This window comes from Eutrema salsugineum, unplaced genomic scaffold, assembly GCF_000478725.1.
Source record: "Eutrema salsugineum unplaced genomic scaffold, Eutsalg1_0 scaffold_1, whole genome shotgun sequence".
In the NCBI taxonomy this organism is placed as follows: domain Eukaryota; kingdom Viridiplantae; phylum Streptophyta; class Magnoliopsida; order Brassicales; family Brassicaceae; genus Eutrema; species Eutrema salsugineum.
Window position 1 is genome coordinate 5,807,786 of NW_006256909.1, and position 22,018 is coordinate 5,829,803.

General features: G+C 34.4%; 3 protein-coding genes, 1 long non-coding RNA gene and 1 pseudogene across 7 annotated transcripts; 2 read left to right on the forward strand and 3 right to left on the reverse strand.

The window, feature by feature from the left end:
• Positions 1–133: 133 nt before the first annotated feature.
• Positions 134–2,152, reverse strand: LOC18029628 (F-box protein At4g27050). Of its 4 annotated transcripts, XM_024150042.1 has the most exons (5): positions 2,074–2,152; positions 1,684–1,817; positions 858–1,614; positions 622–762; positions 134–523 (listed from the first exon to the last, which is right to left on the reverse strand). In XM_024150042.1, exons 2-5 carry the CDS (start codon positions 1,785–1,787, stop codon positions 236–238), a joined length of 1,290 nt encoding a protein of 429 aa, XP_024005810.1. In that variant the 5' UTR covers positions 1,788–1,817; positions 2,074–2,152; the 3' UTR covers positions 134–235. The 4 variants fall into 4 exon arrangements, with proteins under 4 accessions (XP_024005810.1, XP_006413190.1, XP_024005809.1 ...); XM_006413127.2 differs by having other exon boundaries at positions 858–1,817; XM_024150041.1 differs by lacking the exon at positions 2,074–2,152 and adding an exon at positions 2,014–2,068 and having other exon boundaries at positions 858–1,817.
• A 1,168-nt stretch (positions 2,153–3,320) lies between these two features.
• Positions 3,321–4,870, forward strand: LOC18029629. The gene is made up of 3 exons (XR_002896894.1): positions 3,321–3,639; positions 4,049–4,161; positions 4,287–4,870. It is a non-coding gene; the product is annotated as an uncharacterized LOC18029629 (long non-coding RNA).
• Positions 4,871–11,603: 6,733 nt separating this feature from the next.
• LOC18029630 (cytosolic sulfotransferase 3) lies at positions 11,604–12,242 on the reverse strand (the record flags this gene model as incomplete). The annotated part of the gene is made up of 1 exon (XM_006413129.2): positions 11,604–12,242. A coding segment is annotated over one exon (447 nt), but the record flags the coding sequence as incomplete, so codon positions are not given.
• Positions 12,218–13,924, reverse strand: LOC18029631 (annotated as a pseudogene).
• A 2,781-nt stretch (positions 13,925–16,705) lies between these two features.
• On the forward strand, positions 16,706–22,012 carry LOC18029633 (aconitate hydratase 2, mitochondrial). The gene is given in 20 exon segments (XM_024148888.1): positions 16,706–17,071; positions 17,177–17,337; positions 17,453–17,545; positions 17,679–17,864; positions 18,038–18,199; positions 18,320–18,464; positions 18,556–18,698; positions 18,963–19,019; positions 19,110–19,189; positions 19,274–19,349; positions 19,450–19,638; positions 19,728–19,795; positions 19,870–19,988; positions 20,202–20,323; positions 20,554–20,652; positions 20,750–20,888; positions 20,891–21,222; positions 21,311–21,409; positions 21,488–21,730; positions 21,823–22,012. Coding segments are annotated over 18 exon segments (2,382 nt in total). The 5' UTR covers positions 16,706–17,071; positions 17,177–17,337; positions 17,453–17,491; the 3' UTR covers positions 21,892–22,012.
• The last annotated feature ends 6 nt before the right edge of the window (positions 22,013–22,018 follow it).

A 22,018-nucleotide genomic window follows, 5' to 3' on the forward strand; every position in this document is an offset into this window, starting at 1 on the left:
ATGGTAATACTTAACCGAAGTAACCCTCCAATGCTCTTTCACAGATTGCTGTGTTTTCTTGTGTTGCACCATGTGAGAAATTCCAATGCAAAATTGGAGAAGCATGCATATAATATGCTTTTGCAAAAACAAATTTTGAATTATTCGAAACTGCGATATAACTTAATTATCTAATCCATACTCTCATGCCATCAAATCTCGGCACAAAAAAGTTATATAAAAAGAGGGGAAAAAATCAGATAAATTGGATGCTGCATTTTGACGAAACTCTAGGGATAGCCATTAGAATAGCTCGCAAGTATTTACTGTTGAAGGTGCTTTCTTCAACGCCAACTTTCACAGTTTCAAGACATTCCAAGTTCCCCAAGAAATGCCTCATTTGGTGTAACTCTCCAAGGCTTCCTCTGAACCCTGTAATCTCTAGCACCTTCACTTGACAACTCGACAAACAGCATACCATCTCGTTTTGGATGATGCAAGGGCACGCATTTCCACACCACTCTGTAACTCTGTGCACAAGACCCTTGAACCACAACAAACAGACCACACCATTTGATAGACATGTATAAACGGCAACAGAGAAGAGAAATGTGTCTTAAAAGATAAAAAAAAAATTGATACCTTAATGACTAAAGTTTGTAGATTTGGTGAGTTGCAGAGCAGGCGTGGGATTACTTCCCAGCCTTTTTCCTCGTCACTTTCTATAGATAAAGTAAGTAGGTTGTTGAGCACAGGCATGGAGTCGCAACAAAAGTGAAACACCTGATATATAGACCATTATCATTAATGATAGATATTACTAGCATTAAATTAACTCTCTTGTATGATGAAGAAGAAGAAGTAACAGAAAAACTGACCTGAAGAGAATGAGCAGACAAGTGAAGGCTCTTAATGTTTTTCATCCCATTAATCAGAGTTGAAATATCGCCACGGATTTCCTTGAACACTGGACGACCATCAGCATCTAATCCATATAATCGAAGATCCAGTCTAGCTTCGACAAGAGAATCCAAAGCAACAACATCATATGTTGCAACATAACTAGAGTAGTCAAGGTACAGCAGACTCTTTGTCTTAAGAGTAAGGCCACTGTATTCATAATGGTCAGCAAAATCACTAGTGATAGTTAATCGCTTGACGTATGGAGTCGACAAGTAGCCCATCCAAACATATATAAATAACTCCTCTAACGCAGGGCAGCCTCTGACGAAATGCTTCTCCATTTCATGAGATAGAAAGTAGACTGAAACAAGTGTAAGTGTTTTGAGCGCAGGGAAAAACACTCCTCCAAGAGGAAGACGACCTTTAAGACAAAATTTATCGGTAATTGTGAGCTTAACCAGTGTGTTGCTTGTGAAAAACTCAGAATCTATAAAGTTTCTTAAATTTGACTTTAAGTTTAGCTCTACGCAACCCCGTCCCAGAGCAGTGCGAATCCAACTATTGACACGAGATATGTCATTCTCATAATTACATCTTAGAGAGAATTTCTTGATGGTAGAATTGCTTAACAGATCAAGTGTTTTGTCCACGAAATCAGAGAAGCGAGGTCGTCGTCGACGACGACTTTGACGACGACTTTCAATACTTGTTGGTTCTTCTTCTCCGTCTTTTCTGTCGGAATAAAGAAGCATCAATTCATCAAAATCAAGGCTGTCTACAAGAGGAAGCAAATTCAACCACCTCTTGGACAGAACCGCGGTCGAAGCAGCAAGTTTGGTCGGAACTAAAGACAGGATTTTGCCAAGAACATCATCTGGCAGATTGCTGATCCGATCTGTAGCCATTAGAGACAGAATATAACCCCTTTCTTAATCCTGCAAAAAAACATATAAAAACCTTGATGAGAAACAACAATTCGAGGGTTATACAAACTATAAAGTTCTCAAAATTATAAAATAGATTCACAACGGAAAGAACACAAAAAAACTAAACTCTGCGATAGAAATCACAGATTAAATAACACCAACTTGGATTTATCAATGGCTTCTAGTAAGATCTAAAACAAGGTACCCCGATTCTAATTCCTGCCTCAAAATAGCCAATTTCGATTAACACAATAGAGAAATATACCTAGAGTTTACAAGATAGGTTTATCAATGGCTTCTAGTAAGATCTACAGAAATCTCTAAGAAATTGGATAAAAGAAAGAAACCTGTCCTTCCTTTTTTTTATGATTTTTTCCTTTTTTTAATCATTTTTTATTTTTATAAAGATGGAAAGTCATGCGGATAAAAAAATGTAAAATCGTCCTACCAATAGAAATTTAACGTGTGGAATGTATTGCTTACGTGGCTAAAATATTAAGGGTAAAAAGTTATTTGTATCTCAAAATACTAGGTGCGCACTTAGGTTTATGGTTTAGTTTCGGTTTGGTTTTTCGATTTTTTTGTTTTAAGAAATTCAAACTATATAAAAACTATATATATATATATATTCTGGTTTGGTATGATTTAATTTTTATGGTTTTCGGTTTATCAGTTTTATAAAAAATAAAATCATATATATATATATATATCAATTTTCAATTTGGTTCAGTTTGATTGCAATTTTTAATTTATTTTATACAATAAAGAGGACAAACAAAGGTATGAAAAACACAACTCTATTCACCTGTTTGGAGATTGAAAATATGAAGATGGATACCAGCTCTGGCTAGATTCAAGTCCACACTGATTTAGATTAGAAAAGTTTCTTTAAATTGTGTTTTTTCTTAAACTTGTAAACATCTAGATGTAAAACAGTTTTTTTTATGAATAATTCTAGGGGTGAACTTCTTTATTCATCCCTAGGGGTAAATTTCTTTATTCACCTCTCTCTATTATAACAAATCAATATATGCCATGTAAAATTTAAAATGAATTAAAAAATAAAAAAAATAAAATAAAAACGAATTAATAATAAAAAATCAAAAATTTATTTTTAAATTATAAACTCTAATCCCTAAACTCTAAACCATAATATATAAATTTTTTTTAAAAAAGAACTAAACTCTAACTCCTAAATCCAAATATTAATTTAAAAGAAAATAAAAATATAAACTAAACCCTAAACCCTAAATCTAAATATTAAATTTAAAAAAAAATAAAAATAAAAAATAAATCCTAAACCCTAATCCTTAAACCAAATATTTTATTTGAATAATATAAAGTTTTTAATTTTTTGTGATAAAAAAGTCAATTTACTTTAATTGTTTTATAAAGATAATATTCATTATTGTAAATCTTAGATGACATGTTTTGATTGTTTTATAAAGATAATGACATAGCTAGCTAAAGTACGTGTATATATACTTCATACTATAAGAGCATCTCCAACGGGTATTACTTAGGGTTCATAAGTGGGCCCGTTTTTATTTTTTTGGTTTTAAAATTAATAAAATAACTCATACTCAGTAATACGGTATGATTAGAGTGATCTTGCTGAACCGGTATGAGTGGAGTATCACTGGACAGATGTTAGCATATGAGAGGTTGTTGTGGGGAAGAAAAAATTTCATCGGGCTTTCTCTTTCTCGACCATTTTTCTTCTCATCTGTTTTTTCACCGACGAACTGGTGCAGGTTTGGGATAATCTGGTTCTTCGTTTGTGTCGTTTGATTCTTCTTCCTTTAGCGGTTCCCTCTCTACATCTCGCGTTGTAAGCTCTTCTCCTCCAATTTTTCGTTGTGTAATTGCTTAATGGATGTTGTTGCAATGGGTATTTTTTGTTTTTATTGTTATAATCCAAACAAATCTCGCCAATCGATTTATGGGTTTATGTGGAAAAAGTCTGCTTCGTTTAGCTACCTGTTTGCTTATAACAAGCTTCTGCAATTAATCAATTAAGAACTTTTACTCGGTGGGAGAAGCCTTTCTGGTTACTCGGTGGGAATTTTAGGCCAAATTAATTGAGCAGATAAGAGGCGTAGATAAATGTTTTAGATAAATGTTTTGACGTTAGTGCTCGTATGGTCGGTTTCATTTTCATCTTATCTTAGATTCATATCTGCTTGTGGGTTTAGTCTCTGGCTCAGTAATTTAGTCTCCATTTTTTCTTCTTCTTTCAGAGCAAGCTCTTTGATAAGACTGTCGAGGAATGTGACCAGAATCACCAGCACAGGCTTGAAAACAATGAGAATCTTTACAAAGCCTTTCAGCATTTTGACAAAGACAGCAGCAGGTAAGCGACGACCTGGTTCATCTTTTTCTTAACTGATGATGTATTTATAAGCAAAAAGATGGTGAACCTTTTTTGTAATCTAAACTGAATGTATGCTTCTTCTGTCTTGCCATATATATTTGCAGTGCCATTTGCTATGCAAAGAGTTCATCGTAGAGACATGGCAGATATATAATTTTCAGAGAACATGTGATCTGGCAACTTCTCTCTTGGAAAGATCTTCACAAACTGGTGTGGGAAGGATCGATCCTGCAAACTGCTCTAAAAGGGTATGAGATCGAGCTTTCTTGGTCAGGTGATGTTCTTCTTCGCAATGGAGTCCCACTCATCTATCCAGACATGTAAGCCAACGAATGGGTTGCTGTTCATGGAGTTAACCAAATGATCGCAACACAAGCAATACAGCCTAAACTGGGAGAATCTGTCTCATTGCTGCAAGAAATAAGGACAAGGAGAAGAAGTGTACTCTCACTGTTCGATGCTTTTCTCTACCTAAAGTCACCACCATATATGCCTTTTGCACCATTGTTGTAAAACCTCTGTTTTTTTTGAGGTTTTTCTTTTCAGTGGATGTGCCAGGCGTTTGTGGTGATGCTGTTGACGTGCTTGCTAATTAGAATGAACTTTAGATTCTATGTTGAGGTTAAGAACGTGTATGACTTGGTATGTTATGTATCACTTGCACTTAAAAATGAGAATCAGTTACAGACCAGAGCAACTAGACGAACATAGTTCAAAACTACAAGATGCTATGTATCATGTCCACTCACCCTTTGACGCTATAGATCTTCACAACCATTGTAGTTAACCACACGCCTCACACTCTCCTAACAATATTTTCCCTAAAAATTATTATTTTATTCTGATGATACTCAAAAACAGGTTTAGGGTTGGAGGTGATTTTTGGTTGGAGATGACTACTATTCAAAAAACAAAAAAAAATAATAAAAAATGCCTATAAACCCTTCCAATAAGTATCATGGTTGGAGATGCTCTAATGTTTTTTGGGGATTTTTTGAGAATAAAGCAACGACGACGACTACTATTTGGAGAGAATGTCGATCACTTTTAAAAAAGACTATTTATTTATTGTATTCTTATTTAGTTACCTTAAATTGATTTTTTTCTACAAATTTTGAGACTTGGTTGACAAGCCATATTTTAAATGCGGCCAGATCCTTTCCGTTCAATTTTTTTTTTCCTGAGTTTGATATATTTTAGGTTGCGGAACAGTTCCGTTACTTAAAAAGCTTTTCCTCAAAATGTCACAGTTTTTTAAAACTTTATTGTTGAAAAATAGTATTATGTTTAAAACTTTTTGTTAATGGTTATCAAAATTTCATCAAACTTACAATAACTGGTATACCTTTGGGCAAAATAAATACATTAGTCTATTTTAACTAGAGATGGGTTATTTAAATATCCAAATTTTAAAAGTCCCAAAAATGCATTTAACTCTATCATTAAAATGGTTAGTCATCAGACTATTTAAAATAGTGCCAAAAAATTGATAATTAACACTGATAGTTGATTAAAATCAAATTAAAAAAAAAAAAACTGAAACCCTGACTAAACCTCTTGCAACTACACCCAAAGAGAAGTACCCACTAATGATGGAGTCTACCGTTGGAGCAGAAAATCATACGTCGATATCGTATTTGGAGACCAGTTTGTCTTTGTGGAGAGGTGTTCTCTGGAGTGTGTTGAAAAAAAATTTTACAAATGAAAGAGAAGATAACGTGTTCAGATGGGGATGCTAAAGTATAAACACTCAGACTAAACAGAGATTCATGACAATCTTTGGTTATCAAACTGGAAAAAAAAAATCATATGTCTGCCACACATTCACACTGCTGTAGCTCATTTCAGTTTGCTTTGAAAGTTTTTTTGGTTCAGGTTCATATTTGAGTTTGGTTAGGTTTTGAATACTAAAAGTATGATCCAAAAAAATACATAATTAATTTGACAATTTGTGTGATAACTGAGATCACGAATTCAAAACCTCAAAAGCCTGAATATCGTTTTCATAAGCGAAATCATCTAATAAATTGATATTATATTCATGTACAAATTTTGCATTACAACAATTTACTATTGTTTTTATAATTTTTTTTAGTTAAAGTTGTTTAGTATTTTAGATCTTTCTCATTTCTAACTATAAACGTTTATTCAGTTCAACATGTCAAACACTTCAGTTTTGGAGTGAGTTAACAAGAAATTGATGAGAAGATTTGGAGCTAACTGCTGAGTCAAAATTGGGCAGAATTACAAGATAATCATAGAAAAGTGAAGGCTCTTAGTGTTGTTTATCTCCTGAATCAGACTCGTAACTTTCACTGACAATGGACCATCATCATTATAAACATTTGACTCATATAATCGAAGATCCAGTCTAGATTCGATAAGCAAATCCGAAACAACATTATCATCTCCTGCGGCATATACAGATAGTCAAGGTACACATGAGTAAGTGTTTTAAGCTTAACTTAGTTGAAGTCCACAAAGTTGAAAATCATCATCAAAATCACTAGTGATGGTATTCACTTGACATATGGACTCGACAAGTTAATACAACTCTTGAACAGTATATCACTGCTATTTATAAACATGTCAATGGATTTTTCTCTATTTATATCCAAAGCTGTTAGAAATAAAATAAATAAAAAATATTTTCCAAAGAAAACATTTTCGTTTTACTCTTTTACCCATATTTTGTGTTCATTCTGTGTACATGCATATCCAAACTCCTTGTAGACCATTAAAGAAAAGTTAAAATCTCAGATTTTGGTATTATGGTAAGTCATAGTATCTCTAATAAGTATTTATTAAGTGGTTTTTCAAGTGGTATCTCAACATAAAAATAATAATAAATAAAAAAGAGAAGTGGAATCTTTTCTTTAATGAAAATTTTTTTGAGATAAATATGAAAATTTCATTTAACACTTGCTTCTTTTTCATTGGTTTATTTTTTTATTTTTAAATTAAATTAAATTACATAAGTCAACTATATTTAAATATTAATATTTTTATTGTTTGAAATATTCTTAGAAATTCTCACCAATGAAGATGCTCCTAAGTCTTAATTCAATGGGGACAGAGAGACACATTTGTTGGAACGTACAACCACATGTCCGAATGAAAATCATTTTCAAATCTTATTAGGGCTTTGATTGATAACTTTGCGGAATGGCGGAATTGCGGAAAAAATCTTGCGGAATAAATTAAGCGCCTTATAAGTCGCTTTTCTGCGGAATGACTTTTCCTTTGTATTTTTGTTAAGTTGTGTGTATTTTTTCATTACACGAATTTTTGTTGATTGGCAAAAAACTTACGGAATTGTGTTTAAAAACGCAATTCCACCATTCCGCAAGTTACCAATCAAAGCCTAGGTTTCGTATTTTTCGTTACACGGAAGCACAGCTAGAATGTGTCATCTGCTGTTTCCCTTAATTAAAGCCAGAAGATGAAAAGAAATCACCAAGCTTTTACGAGCTCTTGGCTGCAGTTGTAGTGAATACACCACCAACTGCTCCTTCTGATCCATTCTCACCTGAGTTTTGCACCTTTATATCATCCTGGTATTTATTTGGTTGCAGTTGCAAAATCATCTTGTTTTCATCACCAAAAAAAAAAAATACAAAGATTATTGACGTTTGCTGGTATTTATTTGAATTAACAACAGCATACACAAGGATCCTCCAGCAAGATCATCCTCTCTTGACCTATTGGTTCGTTATAGTGATAGAGCCACTTACATTAAATCAGAGTCATTCGCCCCAATAAATTTTAAAAAGTTGGTGTAGTTTATTAAAGCCTAACTAGATTCTAACCTTGTGCGTCCGTACGGGAATTGTTTTTCTTGTTTAACGAATTTTGTAATACAATTTATGTTTTTTGAATTTAGATATAAATATTTTATAGATATATTTTTATAATAAGTGAAATTTTTTTTTTTGTTTTTAGATATAATTTTTTTTTTGTTAATTTAATTTTTTATACTATTAAAGATAACTATAATTATAAAAATATAATTTTAACACGTCTGTTCATATTAATCCAAAAAAATAATAATTATAAAAGCATAATTCTAACTTATCTGTTCATATTATCATATAATATAAAAATTTATTAAAAATTTAAAATGTATGAATGATATTTTATTTAGCATAGAATATCTTATATAGTTTTCTAAATTTTAATCTAAAATAAGTGTATGCAATAAATTTTAATTAATTATTTCTGTTTTTTTGTATGAAAAAATATATTTTTGGGTATACATGTATGATTCAAAATTAGTAATTTTAGCTACCAAAATATTTTTAACCTGGTTTTTATATATATTTTCAGTTCTATGGTTTATTAAAAATATGTTTTAATATTTAAATTATACATTTGATTCTTATCCATTATTTTATCATTAATTTATATATAAATCATAATCGTAAATGTTTTATATAATCAACATAAATATCATATCATTTACATCATCATAAATATTTTATATTTTAAATATGACCATTATTTTCTATATGTAAATTATATTTTCAAAAAAGTATTGGTATTTTTGATAAAGGTTTTTTAATAATAAAGAAATTATTTAAATTAAAATATTTAAATCAAATCTAAATTAATATCTGATTTATTATTTTAAATCAAATCAAATCAAATCTAAATTATCTATATTTAATGAAATCTAAAAAAAATTAAAATTTTCAATAATTTCCAGAATTAAATATAAATCATGTTTTAAAGTGTTTGGATGCAAACACTAAAAGTGTTTCTGTTTTAATATAATAGACTAGATTTTAACCCCGTGCGTCCGCACGAGAATGTTTTATTTTTTATTTCTAATATAAGTTGCATTTATCTTTTTTGTTTAGATATAATTTATTTTTGTTATTTATTTTTTAAAATCAAAAAATTGTTATCATATTTTAATTTTAAACAGTAAAATTTGTATATTAGTAGAATAAGAGTATACGTTAATTAAGTATACATTGATCTAATATTAATTATAAACTTTGTTATTATGTGAATTTAGATTTACACATAAACAATCTATATATCTATGAATTTGCTAATTTATCCGTTTAGTTGTCTTAAATCTTTTTTAATATCTTACATGTTTTGACGAACTAACCCGTATAAGACTATATATAATTATAATTGTATAACCCTATAAATAATTACTAATATGGAATATTTGGACCAACTGATTATGAAAAAATATAATAAGATATTTATTTACTATTTGTGCTATTAAAAAAATGTATATATATATATATATATATATATATAAACGGGCTAACCTGTTAGTTTAATTGTCTTAAATCATCTTAATATCTTACATGTTTTAATAAATTAACTCATGGACCTTAAATATATATATATATATATAACTCTAATCAGCTCGATCATATTATTGTATAATACAAATATTTATTAATCTCAAATATTTGATATTTTAGACCGATTGTTTATGATAAAATACGATAAAATATTTATTTACTATGCATTTTTATAAAAAATTTATTTAAATTTTAAATTTTAAATTAAATCTTTTCTGTATTTAAAAAATTCTAAAGTATTAAAATTATTATCTAAATTTTCGTAATAAAATTTAATTATAATTTTTTTGAATTTAAATTAAATTGAATGCAAATTTTTGTAACTAAATTTAATTAAATTACTAATAATTTGAAATTTAAATTAAAGATGACCTAGATTTTAGGAAATCTAAAAATATCTAAATTAATAACTAATTTTCGGAAATTAAATATAAAAATAAAATAAAATATTATAAAAAAAATTTTGGGAGTGTTTGGATGCAAATACTAAATGTGCTTCTGTTTTAATAAAGTAGATAGTAATACCTTCACTCATGAAATAATATGTATCTTTAATAATTTATTTATGCCCCTCAATGAAAAAAAATTTCTGGTTCTGCCACTGGATTCATAGATCTTTATTACTCGATTGCTTCAAAATAATTTCTTTAAAGAACTATATTTGTTTATCTTTGATGGAACATTCTTTGATCTGTATTTAATTCATCAAGAAGTTCGATCAGGACAAGGAAATTAATCTTTTTTTTTATTAACAAGGAAATTAATCTTGAGATGCATGCTTAAGGAGAAGTTCCATTTCTTGCTTCTGGTTAATATAATATATTTTTTTTCCCACTGTTAATATAATATATAAACAAAGGGATGATAATAAGGATAGCTCTTAAATCATACACAAAAGGAAGGTATTCTTATTATAGGAAACACAAATGATCTTTAACAAAAAAAAAAAAATTTATAGGAAACACAAATGAAACAACACATGACATTACTCAGAATATTTAAGGAAATCCCATTTCTTGCTTCTGGCATATATTATATCTCTATCTTATTATTTAACTAGACATTTTTTTTAAAATGAACCTTAATTTATAAGATATTACAAAATATTTTGCATAAATAAATATTTATTAATAAAATATTACTTAAATAAATTTTTACTTATAAGATATTACATAACTAAACTTTACAAATATAGAAAGTTTAATTAAATATTCCTTTGTAAAAAATAGAAAAATATAGAAGTCACACATTTATTTTGAATATATATGGAAATAAATCAAAAATGTATTTAGTTTCTTTACTTTTTAAAATATTAATATATAATATATTATTTAAATAATAATCAATCCATATTATATTAATTTTTTTTTAACTTTTGCAATATTTTTTATTTGTATTTTCATAATTTATTAGTATTATTTTTGAAAATCTATTCAATTATTTTTGTAAAAAAACTGAAATCTTAGTTTTCAAATTTTAAAATTGTATTTTTTACAGGTTGCTCGAAAAAAATATTTTACTAAATTACCAAAATATATTAAGTAGACGGATTTTTATTTTGACAATCTTATAAATAATTATTATTAAACACATATTATAAAATTTATTAACTAAAAGTGATAGTTTGATCTCTAATAAAATATTTACAATTAAATTTGTATTTAATAAATAAATTTTTATATATATATATATTTAGATTCTAATCTATGATATGTATATAAGTGTATATATATATATTAATATCATAGTATATATATATATTAATATCATAATATATATACATTAATATCATATCACTTTCATATTTAAAAACTACTAATAACTAAATCGCATAACAAAATTAGCTGAAAATCTTGTTTGATGAATATAGATATAAGTAAATATATGTTGAATAATATTTATATATGTATTGTTATATAACTGTCATCAATTTTATTTATTTTTATTTTTGTTAAATAATTATTGTCATCAATTCTTATTTAACCAAAAAAAATTTTAAAACATAACCCTGCACAAATATGCAGGTTAATTCCCTAGTAGAAAGTATAAACATATAGCTAGGGTTGATAATAAGGATAGCTCTTAAATCATAAATCAAAGGAAGGTACTCTTATTATAGGAAACACAAATGAAACAACAACACATGACATTACTTAGAATATTAAAACATGAACCTTAAAGGAACAAGCTACTTATTATTACAACAATGGATTCTAAAACATAACTCACCTTACATCAAAGAAACAAGCTAATTATTTATTACAAAAATGCATTCCAAAACATAACTCAGAACTTCAAACCGGAATCTTTGAGTCTCTCCTCCATGATCATGTCGATTTTGTTCCCCATTTCCGGAGTTAGATGATTCTTCCAATCACCAACTATCCCTTTGCGGAAATGGTTTTTGTAATCCATGCCATTGATCGATGTTCCGGTCTTGTTAACCTCCAAACTGATCAGGTTAGGCAGCGAACACATCTCCAAGATCTTTTCAACAGATCCATTCTTTTCTTCTTCCCCGGAGAAGGGACAACCCAAGAACTCCGCAATTTTCATGAGCTGACCGGTAGGATCTGTCTTCATTTCATCGTACCTCATAAAAAGCACATGTTTTGGATTTTCCAGACTAACTTTCCAATAACTCAGTATATGATCCCAGAACGGACCAAAGAAGCCAACTCCGCTCCATAAGGACTCAAACATAGATTCAAGAATGCTTCTGTCCTCTTCTTTATTCTGATCTCACAATATTAAATAGAAACATCGAATGTCGGGAATGCACACCTGACAATCTGAGTAGAATGTGGTGTAGCGGTCAGATAAATCGTAGAGGTACTCGCACAGCACGCTCGGCAACAAGTTGGAGCAAGCTTCCACCACCGTCTGCAAATCGTTCACACATGTGTTTTGCAATTGATCATCTTCTTACCACGAAAAACAAGTCAAATGAGATAGTAGTATCTGATGAGCATGCGTTACCTCCGCAAATCACCTCCGCAAATCGAAGCAAGTGAAGCCCCAGTGCTCGCTCTTCTGCATGATTCAATGCTAGCTTTCCTGTCTGCAACAAAACAGGTGTTGAAACGTAAGAACTTTCTCTTTATCATACTGTTTATGGTAAACTTATAACAGTCTTTGTTCTATCTTATTTATGAAAATGTGAAATTAGATAGAACAAACCCAAGGAAGAAAAATTAAGACAAAAGGGCTTAGGGTGTGCAAAAAATTAAATCTTAAGACTTCCAAGAACTAAATGATTAATGTAGACACTGGCATGGAGTTGGCAGTTAAAAAAACTACTGACAATTGTGATTGCTTTCAAAGCAACTAGATTTTAAATAGCAATTCCTTTAATATCCAAGTTGGAGGCAATTGGAAAGTTCAGGTGCAGCCAAGAGGAAGAACAGAAAACCAAAAAGTAATTAAGCCATCGGTGTTCATGCGGCTAAAATACCTTTTTCAGCTCATCTATGTCTTTGCCAGACTTAGTGATGATTGAATAGATCCGAGCATGGGCGTAAAGAAGGTACACGGCTGTATTTCCCTGCTCATGACATGTGACCAATGAGCATGTGTAGGTTGAGCATAAATGCAATATGCACACTAGGTGGCAAATTCCAGTACCTTGCCACTAAGCATTTGATCGAAGCTGAAAATATAATTTGTCGTTCTGTTGTTCTTCAGGTCAGCATACCTAAGAAAGAAATTAAACAAAACCGCAAGTTAGCAGTAGCATGAAATTACTAAAACCACTATCAAAACATCTGGTAGAACACTCATCACATTTGTGCAGGCTTGATTACAAACATCACCAAAACGAGGAGGATAAAGACATTACTTACTTCACCGCACCATATCCAACTGCCTCAGCTGTTTGGTCCAGCTCCTCAGGAGTCCATTCTTTGTCCTTGCCTAAACAGAGAACAAGGCAAGATAAGACCACATAATAACTGAACAAGTGAGCGGTTCAACAGTTCAAAACGTAAAGAGTGCTGACACAAAGTTAGATACCGCGCTCAATAAGGGCAATTTTACTGCGAGTCTTGGCCTCGTCTAGCAAATCAACTAGGCGGACTACTTCTGCACACCGAGTTCTAAATCGCTTGTTATCTTCCCCGAGGACGAGACCAAAACCAACATGGTCAACTCTAGGGTAAGTTTTATCACTGTCTGTAAGCCAACCAGCTTTCCTGGCAGCCTGATTCATAGTAACAGGATAACCACAGCACTGTTACGACTGAGAGTTATAAGCAAGACACGTAAAAAAAAACAATAAAAATTCATCAACCCTACTTTGAAGAACATATTAAAGTGCTGCTGCTGGCCAACATCGGTCACATATATGATCCACTCAGCTTTCTCTTCACTAAGCCGATACCTGGGCCAGGCAGATTTAGCATCAGCAGACAATTCATTAAAACATTACGCAAGTTCAGGTCAAGCCACACACTTCAGCAAATACAGACAAAAAGTCATAATATATGAAATATATATCCAAAGAGTGCTACTAGAATACAGAACCTAAAGAAGAACTAACTGAAAGATAACCCACCAAAGAGCAGTCAGATCTGTTGAGGCCTAGTTAAAACCACCGTCACTCTTAACAACTATGAGTGGGATGTTGAAGCCTTCGAGGAAAATCATACGAGCACCTTCACTTTCTTCAACCAACCCCTTGCTATTTAATTCCTCCCTGTAATGTATCAATGTATATTTCATTACCCATCCATGTTCCTCTTTTCCATTATGTCTCAAATCATATAGTATCGGTCAATCTATTCCTTTACTTTTTCTTCAAGCTCAACTCGAAGGCGTTGATAAACCATGGAAAACTCGGTTCGGCTGATTTCACAAATCTTAGCCCAAGCCTTTCGTGTTACCCAATCTGTACCTTCCAAAGCAATCATGAATACTTTCTACCAATGACTCCAAGCTTTGAGACGCAATGGCTCCCACCTGAACCAGAGTTAATGTTTTTTACTTCTCTTTTTCAAAAACAAGTTTAATCACTGAACCTACTGGCATTGATTTACCAGAAGTAAAGAGAGAGATTTAAAAAAACCAAAATTTCACCGGATCTCGTTTAACCAAGAAAAAAACAATAAACTGCAGCAACACCAAGAATAAAAGTTGTCGGATTAAGACTAAACCTCAAGCAGTGAGTTCAGGTGATGAAATGGATATCCTTATGTAATCTAGAGAACATCTTTCCAAGAAAGCTGCAACATACAATTGAGCCCCCCAAATATGAAGACACAGACCTATTGACTAAAGCTTCCAACATGTTGACTAATGCCTTTGTTCTCAAGACTGGCATTAAGTTCAAAAATCAAGCTATTCGTCCATTTACCACAGCAAGCATCGAGCGCATTGACGAAGAGACTAAGGGTTACACGCAAACCTGAGGAAGCCTTAGCTAAGAAACTGGAATTGCTCAACAGCTTGCAGATTCTAGGGCAAAGCTTTTGGAAAGAAGATTTAGGAGGACTGGCCACCAGACTGTACCACTTTGTTCTGCTCTCCCATTGCCTCGAACAATGGCATTAACGAAAAGACCCACCGCCGATGAGGCTGCACCGGTATTGCTCCCTTCTTCTTTTCCCTTGAGATAAATCCCAGACAAAGCACCAAAAGTCAAGCATCCATAGCTCCGGAATCGGAATCCTTCAACCGTTCAACTACCTGAGCGCAGCCGTGGAACCGAAACGTATACTACAAACGTAGGAGAGGAGGTGGAGGCACTCTTTTTTCACGGCGGGTTTGGGATCGGAGCACGAATCAGTTGAGAACCATGGGTAGGGTTTCGGGAGAGATAGACTGGTATGTGTCCCGATCGGCGAGCTTAAAAGATAGAGGTGAGGATCTTCTACTTCAGCTCCGCCATGGCTTGGATAGAAGTGAGGGAGCCGGAATTGGAGGATGACCTAGCTGCCGCGCTCGACGACCTTGCTTGTTTAGTCGGCTCCGCCGCCGAACCGGACGTGGTGGGTGTGCTCATTCCGGAATCGCCGACGAGAGAAGTGGTGAATCGTCAAAGAAGAGAGACGATTTGAAGAAGAGAGACGAGATTTGTCTGTCACTGTAATGAGTAAACGGTTAAGACTGGGGAAATCAGAAATGAGTAGACATTTTCATTGTTTTTCATAAGAGAGACAGAAGAATAATAGTGTGACGTGAGATTGGGAAGAAATTAAAAGGATGATTAGTTTTAATAACATAAAAAGGCCAGTTTCACTTTTTTCTAATTGGTTTTTAACTCGGAGCATCAACGGTCTTTCCCCCTTTCTAAAACCCTTCTCTATCTTCCTTTTACCAAATCCACCATTATCACCATAGAAGGAGAGATACAGAGAGAAACTCAGAGCTCGAGTCCTCCTTCTGATATAAAAACCCTAGATTACTTCTCTAAAACCCTCTACGATTCCCACTCAGAGACGAAAATTCTCCAACCTTTCTATTCCGCTCTTTTCTCGAGGATTCTCGGGACTTTCTTGGCTTTAAAGAACGTTGTGGGGGTGGAAAAATAAAGAAAGAATCAACGAACATCAATTGTTTTTTTCTTCTCATTGCTTGCTATGGAATCTGGTAAATCTCGATTGAACTCCTGCAATTGATTTTCTCCCTCTAGATTTTCCTATTATTCTTTAGCGGGAAGTGATTATCCAGACGCCATAGCCATGAATTTCGATTGTATTCTAATTTCTTTATCGCAGGGCTGGATCGGAGAGGTTGTTGTTTGTTCCATTGATACTGCTCCGAAGGACCTGAACAAATGTCGGGCAAGATGGCATCCGGCGGTGCTGGCCCGTGCATAGTCGACGGATTTGAAAAAACGGACGAGAAGTTATGTTCAGCTCTACTGAACAGAACCCTGGACGGGATTCCCACCCTTAGTCCTGACATATTCAGTGTCCAGCCATGGAGTCTCTCTGAAGAATTTCTTCCTACTGTCGAGAGAAGTTTTTTGTTCTTAGTGAAAAACCCTCCAGAAAATGACTACCCATTGATGACTGAGCAGGTCTATACTTGGAGGACAAAACAGTGCAAAAGAGAAGCCTCGTAAGAAGGCAAAGAACAGTGCTGATTTGAGCAACCCAGACACATCTGTTTGTGTCTTGAAGAGAAGGCCATCTGCTCCGGATGGTCTATGCTTAAGTATTCACACGGACCAAATTTCTTGTTTTGCGTAACCAGGAAAGCCTCTGCTGATTTGAGCAACCCAGACACATCTGTTTGTGTCTTGAACCAACAGGTTCGCTCTCCTCCTGAGCAGGTAGAATTTGCTCCTCACCGTGCAAAAGAGAAGCCTCGTAAGAAGGCAAAGAACAGTGCTGATTTGAGCAACCCAGACACATCTGTTTGTGTCTTGAACCAACAGGTTCGCTCTCCTCCTGAGCAGGTAGAATTTGCTCCTCACCGTGCAAAAGAGAAGCCTCGTAAGAAGGCAAAGAACAGTGCTTCTGAGCATGCCTACAAGGATATTTTGACAAGTCTTCCTAAGCCTGGTGGTGGAGAGTATGGAAAGTACTACTCCTTACCAGCTTTGAACGATCCAAGAATTGGTATGGTTCCTCGAAAACTGCTTTGCTGTATATAATTCCCTCCATCAGTTCCGTTGTAATGGATTTCTAATGAAGGTACGTAACACTTTGTTTTGAATATTGTAGATAGATTGCCATACTCTATAAGGATACTATTGGAGTCGGCAATTCGTAATTGTGACAACTATCAAGTCACAAAGGATGACGTTGAGAAGATCATTGACTGGGAGAATACATCTACTAAGCAAGTCGAAACCGCCTTCAAGCCAGCCCGTGTTATTTTACAGGTGTCTAGTTTAGCATTTCACTTTAGTCTAAATGCTAACTTGTATTCTTGCTCTAAATGCTAACTTGTATTCTTGCTTTACCTACTTGACAGTGTCTTTGGGTTTTCTTTCCCAGGGCGTTACTGGAGTACCAGCTCTAGTTGATCTTGCTTCTATGAGGGACGCAATGAAGAATCTTGGTAGTGATCCTAACAAGATTAATCCATTGGTTAGTCAATTCTCTTATCGCTTTCGGTTTTGACGTGTTGAAGTAGCTGTTGGTCGTATGTTCTCTTATGAAAAAGAACAGTTTGGTCAGTTGCTAACTGGTCTCACAATTTCCTGTACATATCTGTATACAGGTTCCTGTTGATCTTGTCATTGATCACTCAGTCCAAGTTGACGCAGCGGGAACAGATAAGGCCCGGCTGATAATTGAGGAGTATGAATTCAAGAGGAACAAAGAAAGATTTGCCTTCCTTAAGTGGGGTTCATCAGCCTTCCACAACATGCTGGTGGTTCCTCCTGGATCTGGAATTGTACATCAGGTACAATATGCTACTGTAATTCTAATTTGGGAATATATATCGTGTGATGGTCCGTTTTCCTTGTTGCAAATATCAACAGTTTTTTAACTGGAACGTAAGTGTGACTAAAGAGTATTAGCCTGTTGAACTACTGTCTCTCTGGTGATGTTTCCTTTTTATACTCCTGCCTCAAGGTCAACTTGGAATACCTTGGGCGTGTTGTTTTCAACTCCGGTGGATTCCTCTACCCTGATAGCGTTGTTGGCACCGATTCCCACACCACCATGATTGATGGACTAGGAGTCGCTGGGTGGGGTGTTGGAGGAATCGAGGCAGAGGCAGCAATGCTTGGTCAGGTGAGCTCCATTTGCTCTGTATCTGTACATTCACAGTTTGTTATTGGCGTGTCTTGTTTTGGTCACATGCATATGGCAAATTTTCTCTGCCGTTGATTTGGTACTTCAAAAATTTTATAGCCCATGAGCATGGTATTACCTGGTGTGGTTGGATTTAAGTTGGATGGAAAGTTGAGAGAAGGGGTTACTACCACTGACTTGGTTCTCACGGTGACTCAAATCTTAAGGAAGCATGGCGTTGTCAGCAAGTTTGTTGAATTTTATGGTGAGATTCATGGATGCCTGACTATGACTTTCAGTTGTGGATAATTCCTTGTTCAGATAACTAATGCTATCGTCGTTGTCTCCATATGAAGGTGAGGGAATGAGTAAACTGTCACTGGCTGATAGAGCCACGATTGCAAATATGTCTCCCGAGTATGGAGCAACTATGGGTTTCTTCCCAGTGGACCATGTTACCTTGGAGTACCTGAAGTTGACAGGAAGAAGCGATGAAACTGTGAGGGTTCTCAATTTTTTTTTTTTTTTTTGTGGTAAAATTGAATCATCATGAAGAAAATGTGATTTTAGTTTCAAGATCTGTTTTCCTGTGGTTTGTGTGCTGATGCTTTCCCTGATTGCAATACTCTAATTTCCTAAACAGTCTAACAAAATGTTTTTAGTAGCTCCCTTTTACTCAAATTGGTTTTATTATTCAGCATGCTTTATTTGTTATTTTATGGTGTGTGAGGCTCACTTGATTAACAAGTTGGTGGTTATTTAGGTGGCAATGATAGAATCTTACTTGCGTGCTAACAATATGTTTGTGGACTACAGTGAGGTATGGACATTCTTGGCTCAGTTTATGGTAGTATTTTTTTTAATTTCTATTATGAAATAAATTCTAAAACCCAAATGGTTTACTTTTCAGCCCCAGCAAGAAAGAGCATATACATCTTATCTGCAGTTGGATCTGGGACATGTTGAACCGTGTATTTCTGGGCCTAAAAGGTTACCTTCACTTCTATAAATCATCATTTTTTTTTGGAAAAACATGGTTTCCCTTTCCCATTTCTTATACTTTCTGTAAAACAGGCCTCACGACCGAGTGCTTCTGAAAGATATGAAAGCTGACTGGCATGCATGCCTTGACAATCCTGTTGGATTCAAGGTGAGATACAACTTGTGGTTTGAAAATTCAACCTTTAAGGACCTAGGAACTTTATTTTTTAAGTTGGATGCCTGTAAGACGTTGTATCTTTTTCCTAAAGGGTTTTGCAATACCAAAGGAAAAACAAGAGGATACTGTTAAGTTCTTGTTCGAAGAAAAATTACCTGCTGAGCTCAAACATGGTAGTGTTGTGATTGCGGCAATTACGAGCTGTACAAACACATCAAACCCTAGTGTCATGCTTGGGGCTGCACTTGTTGCTAAAAAAGCTTATGATCTTGGTCTGATGGTGAGTTTCCATCTTTCTTTACCTAGTTTAGCCCTGAGGCAACCTGCTGTATAAATCCTATAATGACTGTCACCGACATTTTAATTCAGGTAAAGCCATGGGTTAAGACAAGTCTTGCTCCAGGTTCTGGGGTTGTCACCAAATATTTGGATCAAAGGTCGGTTGGAGTCCATTATATTTCCCTTCTAGATACTTCATCCGATCTTAACTCAACTTTTGCCTTCTCTGCAGTGGGCTTCAAGAGTACCTGGACAAGCAAGGATTTCAAATTTTCGGCTATGGTTGCACTACATTCATCGGGAACTCTGGCAACCTTAAAAAGTCGGTTGAATCTGCTATTAAAAATAATGGTAACAGTGTTATTTTGTTTATGAACTTTCATTGAAATTGCAAGCAGCATTTTATTTAAGAGTTTGCACTGTATTCCCTCGTCTCTGGAATCTCCTTGATCCATATTTCACTTTTAGTCACCAGTAACCTCAACAAATTGTGTTTTCCCAGAGATCAATAAGTGCGCTTTGAAACTCACCTTTGCTTGCTTTTTTCCCTGCTTCCTGTCACAGATGTTGTAGTTGCTTCTGTGCTTTCTGGGAACCAAAACTTTGAAGGACGTGTTCATCCACTAACAAGAGCAAACTATCTTGCATCACCGCCATTAGTTGTTGCTTATGCTCTTGCTGGAACGGTTAGTACTTTTTGATCTTTTCAATCATTGACTCCGGGGATCTCTGTTGTGTAGATGTTTGTGTTTATGTGTTTTGGATATCCTTAATTAGGGTGGTATGGATCATATCACTACATTGACAACATATATACTTGAGTGATATAGATTCTCTTACTAGCCTCACTGAATGCTATCTGCCTTCTTTAGTTTTCATGTGGTTGTTTCTTAACATCAAACTTTTTTAAATACAGGTTGACATTGACTTTGAGAAAGAACCGATAGGAACCGGAAGAGATGACAAAAGTGTGTACTTGAGGGACATATGGCCAACCAATGAGGAAATTGCTCAGGTACATTGACCACATGCTAGGAGGATGAGTCATTTACAGTTATGTCTCTGACACTTTAAACGTTCCTTGTCAATTTTCCTGATACTTTGTGCATTAGGTTGTTCAAAGTAACGTATTATCAGACATGTTCAAGAGCACGTACAAGACAATAACAGAGGGAAATCCCCTGTGGAATGAACTTCCTGCAACGAGTTCGACGTTATATTCTTGGGATTCAAACTCTACGTATATCCATGAAACTTCAAGAATATGACCGCAAATCCACCTGGTCCACGTGAAGTGAAAGATGCTTACTGCTTACTGAACTTTGGAGATAGCATAACAACAGACCACATCTCTCCAGCGGGGGATATTCAAAAAGATAGTCCTGCTGCAAAGTTTCTCATAGACAATGGTGTGAGCCAAGAGGACTTCAACTCATATGGAAGTCGAAGGGGCAACGATGAGGTGATGGCTCGTGGTACCTTTGCAAGCATCCGTATAGTTAACAAGCTCGCGGACGGAGAAGTTGGTCCCAAGACTGTTCACATTCCGACTGGGGAGAAACTTACTGTTTTTGATGCAGCAAGTGTAAGTAGAATCGTCACACAGCGTCATTAAATGTTCAACTATACCCTTACCTAAGTGCTTAACTGTTCACCAAAGGCTTTACTTTCAGAGATACAAGACCGCTGGACAGGATACGGTCATCCTGGCTGGTGCTGAATATGGAAGTGGTAGCTCTCGGGATTGGGCTGCAAAGGGTCCCTTGCTTTTGGTAAGTTCACTTTAATTACAACGGTTATCAGATTATGATTATATCATGTGTATCGTAACTGAGGTAACCACAAATTAGGGAGTGAAAGCTGTAACTGCCAAGAGCTTTGAGAGAATCCACCGCAGTAACTTGGCTGGAATGGGGATCATTCCCCTGTGTTTCAAGGCCGGGGAGGACGCAGATACCCTTGGACTTACTGGTCATGAACGCTATACAGTCCACCTTCCTACCAAAGTCAGTGACATTAGACCCGGTCAAGACGTCACTGTAACCACTGACACTGGCAAATCCTTTGTTTGCACTCTACGGTTTGATACAGAGGTAAACTATGTAGCTAACAAAATTATAATCTCGATCTCTGAAATCAAATTTCAATTTGTCTGAGACTTGGTTTAAATGGAAAATGTGCGCAGGTGGAACTGGCATATTATGACCACGGCGGCATTCTTCCCTACGTCATTCGGAGTTTGAGCACCAAGTGATCAATTTGTTTCTCGCTTTTTGTCTTCTTCGTCCTTTAAAGGGTTGAAATAGTTACAAATAAAACAAGTTTTGTGAGCATCTTTATCCTTTCAGGTTACACTGAACCTTTTTCAGCAAGAGTTGTTA